Genomic DNA, 19,295 nt, shown 5'->3' with positions numbered 1-19,295 from the left:
CGTCAATATCTAAAATTATAAAAAAAAAAAAAAAAAAAAAAAGAAGTGAATCTACATTTCAAAATTTGTGCATTGTTTAAGGTGTCACTGGCTAAGAAAAAGTCAAAAGTGTGCGCGTTGCAAGATGTGGATTAGGAAAAAAGTAAAAAGTAAAAGTCTATGTAAATACACCCTTAAGTTAAAGTTGCATTTCTGCAAGTTTGGCATGATGGGCAAAACTAGCTTATGAAAAGTAGACTAGAAAAATATTGGGAAGGATACTTCGCTCTCTCTCTCTCTCTCTCTCTCTCACGGGTTGGCAAATGTGCGCCACCTTTTTGGTAATTGAAGTGATTGAAACTGAAATTTTGCTGTCAAAGTAAAGACATCTCTTCCTTATTTTCATTCTATGCATGTAGTTCTGATTTGCTTATTGTAGAATCCATCTGGCAGTCAGTTTGTGCATCTTTTTATTTGTCGGTTGTTGTGCGGAGGGATTATCTGGCTCTTATTCTATCTCTTCACTATAGACTAATGGGACTAACATGAAAATTGTAATATGCTTGTACTAAGAAAATACTCACTGTTCTTCTTTGGTTTTCTATTTGCGTAAATAGGCTTCATATGTGTGGCTTCATTTTCCTCTATTTAGATGTGTTGACCTCATGCACTCATATAATTTTTCTCCTCATCTCTTTACGTAGCTCTTAGCTAATAGCATCATCTGCCCGAGTTCCTTATTTGATTTTGGAACTATGGCTTGTATTAGGTGTGCCGTCATATCAGTGTGGTATTTATAAAACGAAGTGAAAAGAGTGTGGTAGGTGGTGTGTGTGTGTGTGTGTGTGTGAGAGAGAGAGAGAGAGAGAGAGAGAGAGAGAGAAGGGGGGTGTTGGGGGAGAAGGGGGGGGGTGGTTGTGAACGAAGAAATACCTTAAATTCATCATGATATTTGGATTCTATAAGGAGGTCAGCTCACAATCCCGTTCAATGATTTAATCAGGTATCAGCTGGCATTGCCTTCAAAAGAGGCATTTCATCTTGCTTAAAATATCTGGAGGCTGTTCCTTGGACAGAGGAGGAAGAAGAGAAGCTGAGGAGCTTGTTCACAAGGTTTAGCTTTGATAATGTGACAACTAAAGACATCTTGTCCAGACTTTATACGCATGACACGGAAAATTCCCAGCAGAATTTAGCTAAACAGCTCGTTTTTTCAATTACCAAGTGTTCTGATGCAAATGCAAGAAATGAGCTGAAGTCACTAGTAAAGGGCCTTCTTTGCAAAAGTTCAGTCTATGTGAAGGACCATACTGACCTGAACAAGGAGGATCTCTATGGTGTTTGCCAAGCTTGTCTTGATTCATTAGTCAGCTTGTTTGAGGAAGCCTCTGGTTTTGCTGCTACCCATGAGACACTGTCAAAGGATGAAACAAGTAGACCCTTGATAGAACGTATCTCAAGACAGGTCGATAACATCAACTGGCTGCTGGAAATCCTGCTTGACCGTGCATTGGCAGAGGAGTTTGTGGAGATATGGACAGATCAACGTTTACTGCTGAAGATGCATGAGATTGCATCACCAATGGTCAGGTATGAGCTCAGTAGGGTTTCCGCAAATTTGTTCATTGCGATGGGAACCAGAAGACTTCACTGCCATTCAGAAGTGAGAGCAGGTCTCTTCCAGGCCTGGTTTGGCCCTATGCTACTGGACTTTGGTTGGCTGCAAAGATGTCGCAAGGGGCTTGAGATGAAGTTGCTGGAGGAAGCTATGGGCCAAACCCTCCTAACGCTTCCGCTGAAACAGCAGTATGCACTCTTTATGGAATGGTTCCGATGCTTCTCCAAGCACGGATCAGGATGCCCAAACCTTAGCAAAGCTTTCCAGATTTGGTGGCGTCGGTCGTTTTTGAGGGGCTCTGAGACTAATGCTGTAGAGTCCAGGTGATTCGTACGACTCTTATTGTTTGTTTGTATGATATGTTTCCTGCCAGGCCCCCCTGTCAAGAGATTCTGAAACATCTGGAAGTGAATATGGAGATCAGCATTGTAAAATTGTTAAGATGTTCAGTTGGCTTTCTTATTTCTAGAGCTTCAGCTTCCGGTTTCTACTGTGTGCATCTAATCTTTAGGATTGTTTTAGTCTGGTTAGAAGGTCAAAAGGAATATCGAATAATGTAAACCCCCGAGGATCGCGGACTTAATTGCAGAAATCTCCCTTCATTGTTGTGCTCCATTCACTGGGATCCAATAAGTAGTTCACATTCTGGAAATGGCTTACGATATTTCACTCATTTCTCGTTAAATCTGACCGATTCACTTTGATGCTAGTTCCTAACATGAAGTTCGATTTTGTTGCGTATCTTGTCATCAATGTTGGGCATGCCCAAATTTACTAGTTAAGTTCTTTTAATCTTATCTCTTGCCCAATATGTATTCTCTACTGTTTTTTCTATTTGCATCAAAATGAACAGGACTGTGAACACTTGAGATGATTTCAAAGGCTCTAGATCTCACAATATCATCTATTTGACCAACTGGAGCCAAGCCTTTGAGGAATTGAAAGTTCTGTTTACAGAATGATCTATAGCGCTCAACTTATTCTCCAAGCTTCTGTGAAGTATTCTTCAATTCAAAATGAACACAATTTACCCGTAAATCAGATGATCTGAAAGCTCTATACGTCACTTGATGCACTGTTTGGTCTAGTCGGAGCTAAACTTTTATAAAATAGAAACTTTTTCCTTGAACTAATGCTCTCAACTTGTGCTCTGAACTTTGTTAAACTCATGTTACGATCAAAATTAACAGAACTGCAAGCAAACCAGATGTTCCGAACAATAAAAACCTCATAAGATCAAACCCAGTTGGCACTAAATTGTCTTGGAATTGGAAATTCTTCCTTGAAAACGGACTGTGGCCCTCAATTTGTGCAAAGCAAGTGAAAGTTACGCAAGAGATGTTCCGCGAAACTCTCCTTGAAGCCCTGAGGATTAATTGATGATCGTCCCACAAACTCTCTCAGAGGTTTTCCAGGTCATATGAGGAAAACCACTACCGCGAACAATCACGACACTCTTACGGGGCCGACAATCTAACCATTCGCCCCGTCTGACAAAGAAAGGAGCAGCCAAGATCCTCAGTTCGAGATCGCCGGCATCCTCGATACGCGCACGGAAACATCAATTGCTTATATATGATTTAGTAGGAGAACGAGGAGAACAAAGCGATGGAAGCTAAAAGCTTCACTTTCAGAGTGTGTGGGGGACGTTCCTCTAAGAGGATATACAAATGAAAGAATGAATAACGAATCAACACACCGTCTTTTCTACGTCTTCATATGATACAAAGTGATTAGTATACAGGAGGAGGTGTATAGACATACACTTCCAGTGTACTTCCTAATCAGTGAAAGCAGGCGATATAGCTAGATTAGCCGTAAGGTTGGTCCGACTTCTTCCTCCAGATACCGGGTTTTCTTCTTTGGCCTACTTCGATGACGCCGCGATGGTTAAGCTTTACTTGTTCTTCTTTCCACCGGCCAGAATACGTTGGATCTGAAGTCCTCGACTGAAGGCCTGGTTGAACAACAGCCTGGTCTGGAACTCCGAGACGAATGGGAACCACGCCAGCATGGCCACCGGCGTGAAGATAACCAGTCCCATCATGTACTCGAACCCTCTCGCGAGTGCTTTCACGGACCCCCACATTCCGAGACCCTTAACCAGTGGTCTGCATGCTTGTGATATCTGCCTCATGAATAAAAAATGCAGAGTTACGAGCGATAACCAGGCTCGCCGAATCACAGAGAGATGGGTTTACGAGTCGGAATAAAGTACTAATCAGATGGAAGAAAATCATCGACTATAAGACCGACAGCAAGTTCCGCGAAAGTCCTTTTTTTGTGGCCCCAAACTAAAATCCCTGACGCGAGAGCCGAAAAATCTATGACAATGCCGGCACGGACAGATGATCATAATTCAGTTGTTTTATACTGTGCAAGAAACTTACCTGCAGCAGGGCCCACCCCGTCGGCATGAAGGCCAGTAAGCTGGCGAAGATGTCTCCAACTGTGAGACTAAGGAACGCGAAGAGCATGCCCAGAGTGACTATGAACCCAATGAACAGGAACAGCTTGAGGAGTCTGAACATCAACTGGAAATCAGCACTGAACTTCTTTCTACCCATAGATACAATCTGCAAGACTCCCGTCAAAAAATTATATTTAGAAGAGATCCAAACCAGAAAACCAAAGGTCTCCACTGAATATGGTTCACGCTTCCTCACCTTTAAGATGATCATAACAGCAACGATTACTAGCCATGATAATCCATAAACCTGCCAGAAAATTGATTCAGAGGCATTTGTGATGTTAATCATCTAAATCATCAGAAATCCCCATGCAAGAAACATATGAATCTTCAGACATATGAGACAACTGGTGCCGTATGGCAACAAAGGCTTTCTATTCCTTGTTGATTTTCACTGATGAACAGGGGAGGCCTTTGCCTTGTTAAGCTTTCTACTCTGTAAAACTGGCGAGTCGAGAAACATAGCGAGCTACACAGATCGTGAACTGAAACATATAGTATTCCGATGTAGAAAGCATGGAAAAAAGTTGTGAAGCCAGAAAGGCAGTCCTACCATGATGCTCTTGTTATCTTGGGCGACGTGTAGGTGATAAACGATCCCATATTGGTATAGGAAAAAACGAAGAGAGAGAACAATCTCCCAAAATCTTCCCAAAAACCCGGTGCTCTGTAGATGTTCCTGTTCTTCATCCCACCAGGACTCCCAACTCTTATTTGCAGGCACACCAATGCCGCCGCAATTGCCGATCCATTTTGTCCAGTCATCCCAGTCATCCACTATCTTCTGCCATTCGAACCCTGAAGGATTGAAAAGGAAAGGAGCAAACAACCAGGAAACCACCAAGAACCACATGGAGACTGTGAGGAGCAAATAAACAGTTGAATCATTGAAGGTTGAACCATAGATCTGATACACTATTAGTAAGATCATGATCTCCAGCCCTTTCACAAAATGACTCCTTGAATACATCCTGTAGTTCTCTGCAAACTTCTCATGCCGAACCACAAACCCACGGCCAGTTGCCCTGTACTTGGCCCCTCCATGCAAAATAGTGCGTCCAAAGTAATGGGCCTTCGTACCAAGTGAGAAAGTAAAGAAGACTGCTGCCAGCTGTAGCTGCATAATTATGATGTCGCCTAATGCACTTCTGAAACCTCTTTCCAGTCCAATTTCCATTGCCATGGGTAAGGCCATTAACAACCCAAGTTGAACAACAGACTGTGAAGCCATGGCATTCTTCAGAGGGTCATTTCCCCTAGCACGGGCAATCTTAAATATTGACTGCTCCAATCCACTCAGCGACAGGTAGAGCTTGCCATATAAGAAAAGATAGACAACAAGTACAACCATCTGCATAACGGAAACAAAGAGAATCTGTATGAGGAATAGACAACAAGGACACCCATCTGCATGATGGAAACAAATAAAATCTGTAGGACTAGTGATACGATAGAGATATCACCAAAATGAAACTGGTAATCACAATTTCCAAAGCTCAAGACTTGTTTCCCAATGAAAGGGGCAAGATTATGCATTGAACCAACTAAGAAGTTCTTGAAAATCTAAGGACAAATACTGAAGGCAGAGGCATGTGCCAAGAAGATCTTGAAAATCCAAGGACAAATGCTAAAGGCAGAGGTATGCCACGACAATGCGCTAGAGGACCATGGTAGAGTTGGTGGACCATATAGTTGATGCCTTTGGGAACAATGTGAGTTTTGAAGCCACCAAAAACTACCTTGCAGACTTCCATTCTAAGAGTTACAAGATCAGTCAAGAAGGCTAGGGAATAAAACCGAAGCTTTCCGGAAGTTTTGACTTTCAGTCAGCTTGTGTTGGAGATATAGGCTTTTCTCAGATTGAATCCAGCGTCAACAGGACTTACCATGGCACTGACATAAAAGCCCACAGTTGTAAAGTAGGAAGACAACATGCGGAAGAAGTCAAACCGGTGTCCCAACCGATAGATATCCCTGCTAAGAGTCTGCTCCCCATTACCACAAGCTACCTTTGCTTCAAAGAGTGATATTTGATTGAGTCCCACATCTCGACCCTTGCCAACTTGTATGTATTCATGATGAGTGACATTCCCTCGTCTAAGTGTTGAATTGAATCCTACACAGAGATCATACTTTTTCAGAAGCGAACTAAACTTCAATTTTTGTTGCGGTCAAAGGAGATTTTTGTTTTTTGTTACCAGCAAAAATATCCTCGCTGAGATTGATGCCACGGGAAGCTTTGCTTATACCACCCCGTGTAATGTGAAAGATTCTGTCGAATACATCTGGATGTCCATAGTGGAAACGGACCCTGAAAAAGCCAATTTGAGCAATATGAAAAATACGGGTTGGGCCAACCCTTTATTCGATCACTTCAGTTTAAGAAATAGGTAACTGTTTTGTACTAAGCTTACTTCAAAGGCCTTGCGAGAACTCTTTGACCGATGGTGACAAAGCTGGTTTCTTGATTTGACATAAACCATGCCAAAGAAGAAACACTGCAATTGACAGTTAATAATTCTCAGAAGTAACAAATAAGATACTTTGGAGCAAACGATTTTGAATTACAAAATTCTCATCTGACCTTCCAGTAAAGATATGCTCACGGACACCTAATATCGTAGGTGGACGTACTCCGTGATCCTCATTAAATTCTTCCAACAGATTACGCATCTTAAAAGCTTCTTCCAGATAATTATCCTGTGGAGAATTGACATCATAGAGTATGTTAATTAGTTTCAAAGATTCAAAGTGATAGAGTGATAAGAAATCTACTCAAGTTACCTGGTTCATATCAATAGTTTGAAGAGCTTCCCCTCGAGTAAAAATTATGGCATGGTTCTGATTCTCAGGCTTGCCTTCTCCTATTTTAGCTGAACCCGGTAGTTTTATGCGATATATTTCCTATAAAGAGCACAACATAAACAATGAAACTTTATTGGAGTTGCTGGGAGAAGATTTTCCTATGCCAAAGCAAAACGATTTGTTGAGCTATTCACCTGGTCTAGATTGTCCAATGCTTTGACCAATACAGAATAATACACCTTCTGTACCTTTCCACCATCGCGTTCTTCAACTTCGTCAATATAAGCTACGCGCAATGCCGGATTACTGAAGAAGAAGATATCAATAATTGGGGTTCACATAAGTGATCTCAGTAGAAGGCTCAAAGAACTCCAAGACATGATGAGGTAGAGAACGTACTTAACCATCAAATTAAGTATGTCCGTAGCTCGACGATCTCCACTCCGCTTCTGATTTCCGTAGTTCTGACAGGTAGCAACATATGTGAACTTCATGTCAGCCATTGCCTCTGATTGAGCGGACAGAGATCTAGCTTTCTTGTCTTCTTCTGATGGAATTGTCATGGCTTTGTAGCCCTGCAGTATCTCTGTTCCCCGCAAAATAAGTAATAGGACAAGATGTAAGCTTCGGAGGGGACTATCATCCAGCATCTTTATTATGTGCATGCATTCAAATGGATTATACCCTTGTAGACGACCATCACTTACAGAATCTGAATATAAGTGTCCCATACCACTATGAACTAAATTTATGACCATGAGGAAAAAACTATTGCTTATATTAAATGAAAACTTTAAGAGCCTCCATAATGGCAGTTCTATCATGTCATGGGTGATTATCACTTATTGCTCATTGTTGGAATAAGCCCATATTTTGAATCACCAGAAGATATTTTTTTTGGGCAAACAGGAGGTGGAAATGTGTCGAGTAGAGTAAGTTTCAAGGTTAATTGTGCTCGTGCTAAGTCAGATTCAGGTTACTCTCTGTACTTTTCTCTTTTGTGTCATCCCCACATCTTTAGCTGAAGTTAGAGCCGTGTACTGGCTTTCTCATTATTTGAATGTTTCTCTCCTAAAAAGCCAGGATCTTGGACGACTTCAGTTTTCAGCAGCAATCACGTGAAAACATGACTTGTTAATGATTTCAATGCAATAACTGTTTATAGGTAGGTCCTGTGAGCAGCTATATTGACAACCAGAGAGGTATATCATATTCCAGATACTCTTTATACAAATGGACATATACATGAGTTTTCAGGCTACATTGTTTTAAGGAGAGAAAGCTGCATAATTCTTCAAGTACATATATCCACTTCCATAATCTCTATGCACATATTATTGCATTGTTGCTCAACCGAAGGACTTGGAGGCATGCATCTTATCAACAATTTTATCTCACTTTATGCTGATGCATGGTAACATAGAGATTCATCATGGTGTCCTAAAAGAAGACAAGTTCGAAAAACTGTATAATTGGAGCTATTTCTTATTTCTTTTGCATTTAATCCATCATTTCGTTGTTCAAGTTGCTGAAACTTTAGTGCTCATAGAAATTCTTGCAGATTGAAAATTATTTGGTTGTTAGTCTCATATGATGGGGAATCGCATCACCACTTTACCTTCCTCATCAGCCATGTCAAGAAAAGCCTGAAGCTTCAATGCTCTCGAGTAATACATCATCCCTCTAACTGCAGAATCCATGGTTACCAGAACATGAGAAAAAACTTCTTAGTGAGTTCAAAGTGGGCGTTAATCTAATCAATTACCAGTTCTCAAGAGCGTTTGTCCTCTTAAAGAGACCCAGTGGCGAAGTTGCAGTATATTCTCTTCATTTTCAAAGACCTCGCTGTCTTGATGACAGTTGAGCCGCTCCTTGAAGTTATCCCACTCATCTGGCAAGATAGAGATGGTGATCGAATTAGTAGGATACTATCAAGCAATTCTAAAGAAGTTATGGTTATATCAATTCATTTGGCACAAACCTGGAAAGATCTTCCGTAAATAAAATATGATGGACACACCATCTTCATTCTCCTGCTCAAGATCAGCTCTGGAATAGACAGTTTCCTCACTATAGTATGGAGTCATGACGCTGCCAAATCATAAGAAAATCAAAGAATTTAATAGCATTAGAGCTGGATGGATCGTGGAGGAACTACTCTGAAAAGCAGTAGCACCATGCAGATGAATCCTTAAAGACGGAATCTGTATTTTGGATTGCTAACACCTCTAACCACTGCAAGAGTGGAAACTGTACGAGAAGGAAAGAGTTTTAAATGCATGAGTTCCTTCTTGCAGCCTGTCATCTAGAGTGAAGGAATGCAAGCAAGAGGGATCTAATGATTCAGAACACCTTAACCCTGGAGATAGAGTATTTAATTGAATCATATTGCAAAAATAGGGATATTGACAGCAGAAATCAGCTTTATCCATATTCTTTCTTTACCTGAACGAGAGCATTTTATGGACACGAGGAGGACGTGGCATATCCATGAAGAGCGAATTGGCAAAGAAAGTCATCCTTCGACGAGCTTCAAGGTTTGTGGGTACATCACTGGCGGTCTCCTTCACCGTTAACAGGAGATAGAGGCGCCTTATCTAATCATATTGAAAATAACAGGCATTACTTTTTACCAGGCCAATTCTGAAGTTAACAGCTAGAAAATAACATTTCCATGCAGTAAATGACTATATGTACCTGTTCTTCCCATTGTGCTGTTACCACAGGAGGGAACGCTATGGCAGGTTTCGGATCAGTACCAGCAAAAAGTTGTCTGCCAGTATCTTTGCTGCTATGCCCGATCTCCACTAGTTCCCTGTGAGGAATTCAATAGAACAGATAAACTCGATTAGCCTCCACAAGAAATCACTGATAAACAAAATACCCTTTTCCCAAAGTAATATGCCTAATTCAACTAACCTGCTCTCATTCACCATCATATCACGTGTAACTACTTCTAACATGTCTTGCAGAAGCAACACCACTCTACCTTGTTTTTCTGGATCAGCATCTTTCTGCCATAAAAACAGAAGTGAAGTTTGCTTCTCATATTACAGCTAAGAATTTCACACGCAAAATGCTTCAGATGAAAAGTACTCACCAAGATTCCGACAAGCTCCACAAATTTCTCACAAAGAGTTGGTAAAGGACCCATTCTGAAATTCTGAAGGAGTGTATTCTTCGAAATGTTACTCTCGACTTCTTTAATGATTACACCCACAATCCTGTGAAAAGTTAATTCATGTGATGAGCCATGCCTTGAGGTCTAAACCTTATGCGCAGTAGTTTATTTCCTGGGGAAGGGAGAGATGGGTGGTAAAGAACTAGGAGTCAATAACCACCAACTTATAAAGTCAAATATTGTTATTCATGTTCCAGGTCCAAAGAGTACAATATTGCCAAAGCTCATTAGTGACAAATAATTTCCTTAATGCATGGAATGGCAGAAAGCAGCTGTGGGTATGGAAACAGATTTATGATTGCTTGGATCCCTTTGAAGTGACAAAGATTAAATAACAACTAGAAGTTGCCTAGGTGGGATGGTTATCTACATGAATGCAGCAGGTCACCTGCATTTGAAATGTCAGTTCTAATTTGGAGAAAAGACATTCCAGAGATGATATGTATACTATGAAACAAACCTCTTTTCAGTCTCCCCATTCACTAAAACATTGAGAACAAGTTTAAAAGATTCGTAGCATTCAATCACTGCACATTTCATGTATTCATCTGCGCAGATACGCTTCCAAAGATCAGAGTCCTTAGATCGAAATTGAGCAGCCATATCCAATGCTATTGGTATCTGCAGAGTAGACCAAAAGTCACTGACGTTCGTTGTTGATGTAGAAAAGTGATAAATTAAAGAGGACTGTGTTCACCTTGCTAGCAAGCAAAAATGGGGGCCACTGAATTATCTTCAGGCTAGGATCAGATGTATAAGGAACTAGCAGCAGATCCATCTCCCTGAATAAGACAATTGCAAAGTTAGTTCGTAAAATCAAGCCGCAATCAAAGAAATTAGATAGCTTTGACTATGTGAAATAGTTTTCTGGTACGGTTTCTTTCCTGTCACTTATAAGATCTTCTTCCCGGAAACTACATATTACTTCATTCCATAACTGAGCAAATTTTGCAGCTTCACTTCTCCGGCTAGCTGGAACCTAAAAAATGAAAGTATGATCTAGATGCTGTTATACTCGTCGATTCAGTGATATGACTTTAATTCATTGGTGTGAGTACAATAGTCAAACCTCTGCAAAACGTTTTGAGAAAGAGAACCCTCTTTTCCGTGACTTGTTTGAGGGTACCAAATATGTGTTGAAAGCACCAGGTAGAGACTGGAAACGAGATCTTAGCATGCCCAATGTGCGTATCTATGATAAGAAAATATAGAGCGAAATCAAGCAGCCGCAGAAGATGTGACGTTGAACTTGCTAAACATATAGTGACATGTTCTTGATCTTAGATACCATGAAAGCTTTAGGAGTATGGAAAAGAATGGGTATTAATGGAAATAAAAATATTTCTGCAGTACTACAAAGTGTGGCATTCGGCACTGCAGTAAAATGAACCTATACTGTCAGGTTTTACTTAGATAGAACTGCCACTCTACATACCAAGAATGGTCAGAAGGTGTATGACCCGTATATTCGGAGGAGGAAAAAACTTGCCAACTTAGATCTTGACAGTACAAAGTAGAATTAGTTTGTCTAGTTCTCTTTAGATGACTACAGATAACGTGACCACCAGACATATGGTACTGAAAGGGTTATGAACAGCTCAAATATGAGTAAATCACCTCTCCTAAGCGGTCGAAAGCCCCAATGATGCCACCATACAAAGTTGAGAAAATGGAATACCATATTTGTGTGTCCATAAAATAAACCTGCACCATTATTGTAAATAAATATCAGGTGAAACCCTTAAATTTTAAGAACTCATGAAAAACAATTCTAGATCGGTGCAATATGGTCAAGCAGAAAAACAATCATGAAATTATAAGAGTTTGAATGAACCAATAGGATATTGCTAGACCCACCATGATTACTGGTGCCCAGAGTGCTACAACTGCTCCATAATTGTGTTTAGCTGCATCCATAACAGAAAAATTAGCAAGGAATGATAAATTCAATAGAAATTCAAGAAGCACAGTTGTATATAGGCAGTACCATTAGGGAAAAACTCATGCCATTCATACTTGATGCGAGTAATGTTCATTATGTCCTTTGTGGGCTTCACCAAAGGCTTAATCTGCGGAGCACCAAAACAAATTATAAGAAGTCAAAATGCTAAAGAAGCAATCAAATATATTCAGTCTAGACACAAATATACAAGTAGAAAATGAACTTTGCTACCTGTACAAAGTAACTAAAAGCGAACTTGGAACATAAAAGGAGTGCCCAAAAGAAGGTGTACCTGAAATGAGTTATTGTTTTAAATACACATAAACTCTTGAGTACCTAATAATCTGTATCTATGTTTAGTGAACTCACTTAAGGAGGGCAAACTGACTCTCATGCATCCCCCGACCAACATAAATTCTTGGCTGCAGATATCAAACATGTGCAGGTTAAACCCCATAAAACTGAAGATCTTTAGACTTGTAGAGGATTAATAAATGAAGAACGAAAGCGGAAAGCATAAGTGTTCTGATGAGCATAAAAACTTTAATTGCGGCTTTTATCCGCTTCATCAACAGCTAACAAAGTTTGGCCAAGCGGGAATGAATTACCACAATACATAGAGGGAAACAATGATGATACGAACTATTATCACATATGGGTCATTTGTAGATACCTGCAAGTCCTTTTGATGAAAAATTACTTCCATTAATCTTATGCTAGTTGACAGGGTTCTAAAATGCTTAATCGAACACCATTCTTGCAACATCTCTAGAAGTTGGCATACTATGTTTTTTTCCAAATTGAGTTCTTCGCTATTGCAAGAAAAACTTCTTTTCTCAATACCACTGCATGCAGTTATATTCTTGATTCAGTAACTTGTTTCCAAATTCTCTAAATGCATGCTCCCCATGCTTTTCCTAAATTGGATCTCCCCAAATATCTGCAATAGCTCCCATGCTATGCAAACTCGGATAGAATGTCAAGTGCATACATGCATTGGTGTGTCTATGCCTCTAAACTTTTGATGTTTTGACTCAGCAACACTGTTACTATCTATGCGTTTAATATTTGCCAATTCCAATTTCTTTCTCTCCTGCTGGAATGTCTGTACCATTGTGCAGTTTTTGCAAATTATATCAGACATTGAAATTTGCTAGGAATTAACAAATTGAAGATGCCGTGCCACTTTTCAAGATGAAATTAGTTTTGTAGGTTCCATCCACACAGCCATGTTGTGAGCAAGGGTATGGTGGCTCACTAGAAGTCACTGTCAAACTTGAGCAAGTTTGGTATCAACAGTGATGAGACTATGAATGTTTTGCTGTCAATGAGACTATGATTTGTTTTGACCACAGGAGATATATTGTGGACTCAAGAAGACAACAGTGCGTGATTTTTTGCTAAATAACATCTCTGCCGATTTCTAAAATTGTCCCTATACATGTACAGAGAGTACTCCGGTATTAAGAACAGAACATGCCAAGGGAAAAGCCATGACTAGATACCTGTGACCACCATAGCAGAAATCTGACAATATGCCAGTCTGAGCTTTCAATCCAGCGCCGGAGCATTGGGAAAATAAACAATACAGCTGCAAGTAAGTTTGGAAGCAAATATATGCCTACAGCCATGATATACAGAGGAGGAATTCCTTTCATTTGAGGAAGGAATGAGAGCAAATTCCTTATTTCAGCAGGGGCCACTGTGGTTGACTGCACATAGCAGAGAGGAAGGATGACGGTCCATGCTAGACTAACCAAAATTTTCAGGACGTTTCTTGAAACATTGCTGAACCTCCATCTATGATAGCCGGGGAAGTTCAAAACAAGGTCCAATACACCTATTTAAAGATATAAAAGATGAGAAAACAGTCAACTCATAAATGCTGACAGATCAATCTCATAATGAAACTAAAGGTATCAACATTGAGATGCCCATGTACCAGAGACTACTGCTTTACTTGGCTATAACTATATAATGGCATGAATTGCCTGTATGATCTCCAGAAAAAAAACCAAAACTGATGCTGAAGTGGTCCTTAAGCAATACTATTAATTCTTGGCGAGAGTGGTGGACAATTCTTTAAGAACTGTTGTACCTACATGACTTTGTTTAGCATAAGGATTGACAAGAAGGTTACACTCAATAGGTTATCATGGTCCCACTCCGAACCATCTAGTGACATCTTTAATGGATGATCATAAAATGTTCATGTGAAATCCAACTGAGTTTCTTAGAATGTATTTAGAGACGCATGGTTAGATAACAAGCATAAAGAAGCATTCTTCGAATGCTTGAGTGGGTTTAGTTTTTCTCCAAGCAGAAGAAGATACGCATTCCAGAAAACCAAATGGAAAAACATATCCAGGAAATAGGCGAAGATCTGTTGCTTCCCAAGCAACTTTGGTTATGAGAAATCACATTTCACTCCATTCTATCCATGTACTGTTATATCTTCTTCTAGAAACAGACAAGATATGGAAAGGTTTCCTTTCACTGTATTATCTCTCGATCAATATTTCTTCGAAGAGTAAGACAAAACCATTTCAACCAGAATAAGGAAAAAAAAAATTCAAGATCACGAAAACAAAGACCTTTGTTTAGGAATTTTAAATATTGAGAAATTCATGCAATGCCCTGATTCCACCGTTGAACTACTCTCTATAAGTCAGTGGCTTGCTTTGTGCTGCCTGAATTGTGCAATAATGATGACATTATTGACATACCCTGAACAAATCGAAGAAATGCTGCCGTCATGAAAATACTAGAGATCTTATACAGGATTTCTTTCTGGAAGATCTCCATTGGTGTTACTCCACTCCATGCAATGATGATCATTGCCTGCAATCAACAGCATTATGATTCCAGATTTAGCAGATCCACTAAAGATCAACATGCAGAGTGACTAAAGATCACTCGATCTAATCTTTTGCAAACCTGTAAAGCCAAAATGTAGAACGTCCACAGACGATCAAAACTTCGAAAAATGTGCCAAAATGTGCGGGTTTCCACAAAGTTTGATTTCCCAGTGCTTCCACCTTTTCTGTTTGAAGGCTTTCTTCCCTGGAATGGTTTCTAAAGTTAGTAGGAGATAACAGTTTCAATCTTACTACCCAAAAATTATCATTCATAAAGAAGCCATGCCTGGATCAAGTCACGTGTTGACTTGAAGAAATCGCCATCATCCCGCATCGGCCAACCAAGAGAAAAACAATCAGCAGACCTGGAAACATGTTTCAGAATCAAAATTTAAGCAGTAAAACAAAGGTTATAATTTATGGCCTGCTTGATTTTGTTTTGAATGCCCCACAAACCAGAAGTATTCATTTAGATCATCATAGTTGCACCAAGCTGAATATGGAGCTTTTCCATTTTTGCTCTTCTTGGCTTCCTGGTATCGGCAAGTGTAAACTTCATTTGTCTGATTCCAGAAAGGATAAACTAAAGTACGATAAGACTAGTGCAAGCTTGTGCTTACATACCTTTTCTATGACACGATACAGAGGGGTTATGACCTTTCGAAGGAAAGCCTCGTCGTCCCCTCCATAAGAAGGCTTGATGTTTTCTCCAGTGACAATGCTGACATTCCCAGCCAACAGCCCATGAAGTTCATACGCCATCTGAAAAAGAATTTCAGTTAAGAACTTCATTTCGTTACTAAATGGGGAGCTCAAGATAACAAGTGGGGACGGGGTAGGTTGGGAATAACAGGAAGAGAATTCTCTTACTATACAAAACAGTACTGACATTATGGAAAATGTAGCAAAGGCACTCCGGCATGAAGCGAACGTTGGCTGCTTCACCCCATATTAATAAATATAGACCCATGTAAAGCAACTTCCTTTGCTGAACTTCTGGTTGGCTCTGTGGGAGTCTGTACAAAAATATGAAGCTTAGTTCTGTGCTCTTTCGGATTTCAGATGACAAGTTCAAGTTTGTTCACAAAGTACTATATCTCGTTCTCACCTCAAGCTATGTTTTCTTCCCAAAAACTTGCACCAATTTTTGTAATTCTTAAAGAGCTTGTTCATCACGGCATCTACGGCTCGCTCATCAAGCTATGAAAGAAACCAGTGTTTGAGAATGTCAGAGAGAGAAGAAAATTAGGCAATGCAATATCCATCGGGGCTTCATAGACAGAAATATGACAGCGACCAATGACGTTCGCTACATGTTCTAAGCACAACTATGTCGTCGCACACCTTCAGAGCCAATAATCCTCACTTTCAGAGGGAACTAGATGGTATGGCCATTGGTTCATAAACTATGCTATCGACCACCGTCTCTATAATGCCATGTAACAAACATAAACTTTTTACCATGACTGATGTGGAGTGTAGGTGCCTACCTTGTTCAGAGGTTCAGGCTTGGGACGGAGCCTTATATGAACGTTAGCTATAAACATGATCAAATGCTCCCTCTGGTTCCTGACGTTGTCTCTCTGTATAGTTGCATAAAAACCAAAGTCCTTAGAGTGTAACACAGTGATGTGATTTCAAGCTACTATTATATCACTTTTACTGTCTGTATACTTGCCTGGAACCCAAACATTGCCCTTAACCAATCAAGAAGATCTAAATTTCCGGCTCTCTGCCTCTGTTGCTCAAACCCAGTGGGCCAACTAAGGCCGCGTATATTGCTCAGAGCAGCTACAGCAGCCTTTACCTGAGATACAGTAAGACAATTTAAGTATGGTTGTAACCGCAAATAGAGTGGCCAGGACAGGGAATACCAACATGCATTCTGTATATGAAAAATAGAAAAGCATGTAAGCAAATAAAGCAAAGAAAGTACCTCTTCAAGTTGCATAATAGCTTGGGATCCCCCAGCAGAATCCAGGGGTAAGATATTATAAGGTGCGTATTTTTCTTTCTTCTCCTGGACATCTCTAGCTGCGGCGATAATCTGCTCAGAGGAGCAGAAATTAAGCATACAACTCTCAAGTCAATTGAGTTCCCAACAAACAATTTAGTAAAAATACCTCTGGGGCAACTTCTTCTACTTTCTCAGACTTATTAACAGCACAAAGAACTTCAAAGAGCACTCCTGCTGTCTGATAGGCCTTGCCAAGTTGAGCTCTGTCAAACAAATTTTAATGGGAGAGCAGCAGCAGTTCAACTCATAGGGATGTGATCATCTCATTGCGTCGTTACTTCTTTCACTAAATCATTTGAAATCCTCCATGATATGTGAAAGGGGTGTTCGAGAGAGGCACAGCGAATGGTGACAAAGAGAGAACAAAAAGATCAACTTATGTAATTACCTGTCAGCCTGCTCCCCCTGGTCCAATGCTTGCACATAATTTTCATAGTATTGATAATAAAAGCTCTCAAATTCATGTGCATCAGTCTTCTTCACCCGAGATGCCAGACTGGACGCATTGTCCTAAGTAAGAGAGTCTCCAATTCAGTCCACAATCTTTGGTAAACAGAGATTGATATAGCTGTCTCTTCATTGTTTGTGTCAAACAGGTTGCTGCTTTACTAGACATGATTTATTCGTCACATTTTGGTAATGGCAGAGTCAGCAGCTGACATTTAGACAATCATACAACCAAAGCCCCTACTTTTTATCGATGAACTCACTAGATATGAATGTTTAAAATGATGTAAAAGAAGAATAGTTGTTCAACATCTAAACATCTAGGAAAAAAATATATGGAAGGCGGAATTTAGATTGCATCAACAGACAGGACTATTGGAGGCAGAATCAGATGAGAGGAGAAGAAATTACCCTCTCTAACCGCTGTAGGAGACCTGTCTTGAACTGCCTTACACCACGTCCTGTGGAATTTGGGTCCAACCTATGCGCTTTCTCGAAGGCATAGAACCGGCCTAATAGGTATAACGATAATAAATGCTTCAGTTAACTATAAAAAATATGGAACCAATAACTGATGATACAGTAAAACAAAGAAGTGGCTGTGCACTTCATATTCATTCATTAGTCGATCAAATCAAAGACGAGCAATTGGTTTCGGGCAAACATACAGAGGTAGGCGACGCGAGGTCGCTCATGCTCGATCTCCTTGGCTGCTCGAAGGATGGGAGAGATGATGGAGAGTGAGGATGGAACAACCTCATTGTCGAACACCTCGGTGGAGAATATGGTGGTGGCAGCGCTCCGAGATGGCCGCCGAGAGAGCCCTTGAGGGCCTGACTCGTGGCTTGCCATTGGTTCCACTGCCCGAGTGGAACCTACTCTGGCTACTTTCCCCGTCCTGCCCACAAAAAGTTCAGCAATGGAAAACACACATCACAACATCGAAATTTGCAGCATCTGTTACATAAGAGAACTTCACAGGCATGATCGCCAACTCTCTCTCTCTCTCTCTCTCTAAGAGCACAAAAATGCCCACGAAAATTCCACCATAAAGCTCCACTCGAAGTTGGATAAACTCTTTTGTTGATACCTCAGTTGGTCATATCACCATGAAAGAAGCGCCACTGGAAAAACTAAATACCGTCATTTGATGATGAGTCCTAGTCTTTGAAAAATTAGTTTCCGCAGAAAATCCGATTGACAACTTTCTGTAGAGTAACGACGAGTATATTCACAGCAAAATCAGCTATTAAACAAGATAAAGTTAGACTCTAACATCCTAAAAGTTATCTCCAATAAGAAACTTCGACAGTAGGCCTATCAACGGCGACAAAACCTTAACGCACCACCAGAGAATGCTCTCCAGGATAATCAGTAGTCTCCAGGGGTCCCATTTCCTCTAAAAAAGCACGCTAGGGACAAATCTAAATGTGACCGGCCGGAGCTTCGGTACCAATTCTTTGGCTCGCCACATACAGGGAGGACTCTCAACAACCTCGCTCTTCGAAGATCGCCATAAACAATGCGATTCACACTCGAAGAAGCTACGTCTCGCGGAAACTCCTAACGTTCTCTCCCCCACCAACTCAGCTCGAGGTTCGCACGACGAAATAGGAAGAAAAGCCAACAACTCAACTCACCGCCGAAGACCTTATCGCGCTCAAAATGACTCCCCGCGGAGAAAACACGCGACGACGTTCGATTTCCTCAGCTGATCGAGGATCGAACGGCGAAGTCGATCGCGCGAGAGGAAGACGAGGACGTCGCGGCAACAGAACATGCTCTGCTTTCGCGAGGAAATGAAGAGAGAGAGAGAGAGAGAGAGAGAGAGAGAGAAAACCTTTGTTTTGAGCTGTCAGGGAAGGTTGTTGCAGCTGCTTCGCCAGAGGCTCGCGCGAGACGAAGACGATGACGAAGGAAGGAGGGAGAGAGAGTGAGAGAGAAGAGACGCGGGAAGAGCTGAAGAGGGAGAAGTTTT

The 19,295-nt window shown here is 40.7% G+C and overlaps 3 protein-coding genes across 3 annotated transcripts in view; 1 reads left to right on the top strand and 2 right to left on the bottom strand.

Moving 5' to 3' along the window:
- The window catches only part of LOC115750492 (BTB/POZ domain-containing protein At2g13690), a 5,739-nt gene extending 3,527 nt beyond the window's left edge, over nucleotides 1-2,212 (top strand). Inside the window, 1 exon segment of the mRNA XM_030687879.2 lies at nucleotides 983-2,212. Within this exon segment, the coding sequence (XP_030543739.2) occupies nucleotides 983-1,924 (942 nt within the window). The 3' untranslated portion in view covers nucleotides 1,925-2,212.
- Nucleotides 1-4,259, bottom strand: part of LOC115750493 — a 14,215-nt gene extending 9,956 nt beyond the window's left edge. Inside the window, exon 1 of the mRNA XM_048272210.1 lies at nucleotides 4,254-4,259. The gene's annotated coding sequence lies outside the window, so the exon portion shown is untranslated. The remainder of the gene's footprint in view (nucleotides 1-4,253) is intronic.
- On the bottom strand, nucleotides 3,170-19,295 carry LOC115750501 (callose synthase 5). Its single transcript, XM_048272211.1, has 43 exons — nucleotides 19,158-19,295; nucleotides 17,986-18,215; nucleotides 17,729-17,829; nucleotides 17,259-17,380; nucleotides 16,977-17,073; nucleotides 16,790-16,900; nucleotides 16,532-16,660; nucleotides 16,344-16,436; nucleotides 15,962-16,053; nucleotides 15,743-15,869; nucleotides 15,478-15,615; nucleotides 15,310-15,386; nucleotides 15,140-15,218; nucleotides 14,933-15,058; nucleotides 14,722-14,836; nucleotides 13,501-13,835; nucleotides 12,365-12,417; nucleotides 12,227-12,287; nucleotides 12,041-12,122; nucleotides 11,911-11,960; nucleotides 11,671-11,757; nucleotides 11,123-11,245; nucleotides 10,938-11,032; nucleotides 10,751-10,835; nucleotides 10,514-10,674; nucleotides 9,973-10,096; nucleotides 9,792-9,886; nucleotides 9,570-9,687; nucleotides 9,318-9,469; nucleotides 8,854-8,963; nucleotides 8,638-8,763; nucleotides 8,491-8,559; nucleotides 7,272-7,458; nucleotides 7,067-7,178; nucleotides 6,852-6,971; nucleotides 6,652-6,767; nucleotides 6,482-6,565; nucleotides 6,266-6,378; nucleotides 5,954-6,183; nucleotides 4,621-5,418; nucleotides 4,264-4,314; nucleotides 3,988-4,173; nucleotides 3,170-3,725 (listed from the first exon to the last, which is right to left on the bottom strand). The coding sequence occupies exons 2-43, from the start codon at nucleotides 18,167-18,169 to the stop codon at nucleotides 3,495-3,497; spliced, it is 5,745 nt and encodes a 1,914-aa protein (XP_048128168.1). The 5' UTR covers nucleotides 18,170-18,215; nucleotides 19,158-19,295; the 3' UTR covers nucleotides 3,170-3,494.

This window comes from Rhodamnia argentea, chromosome 11, assembly GCF_020921035.1.
Source record: "Rhodamnia argentea isolate NSW1041297 chromosome 11, ASM2092103v1, whole genome shotgun sequence".
Lineage (NCBI taxonomy): Eukaryota > Viridiplantae > Streptophyta > Magnoliopsida > Myrtales > Myrtaceae > Rhodamnia > Rhodamnia argentea.
This window is presented reverse-complemented; position numbering and strand designations above follow the sequence as displayed.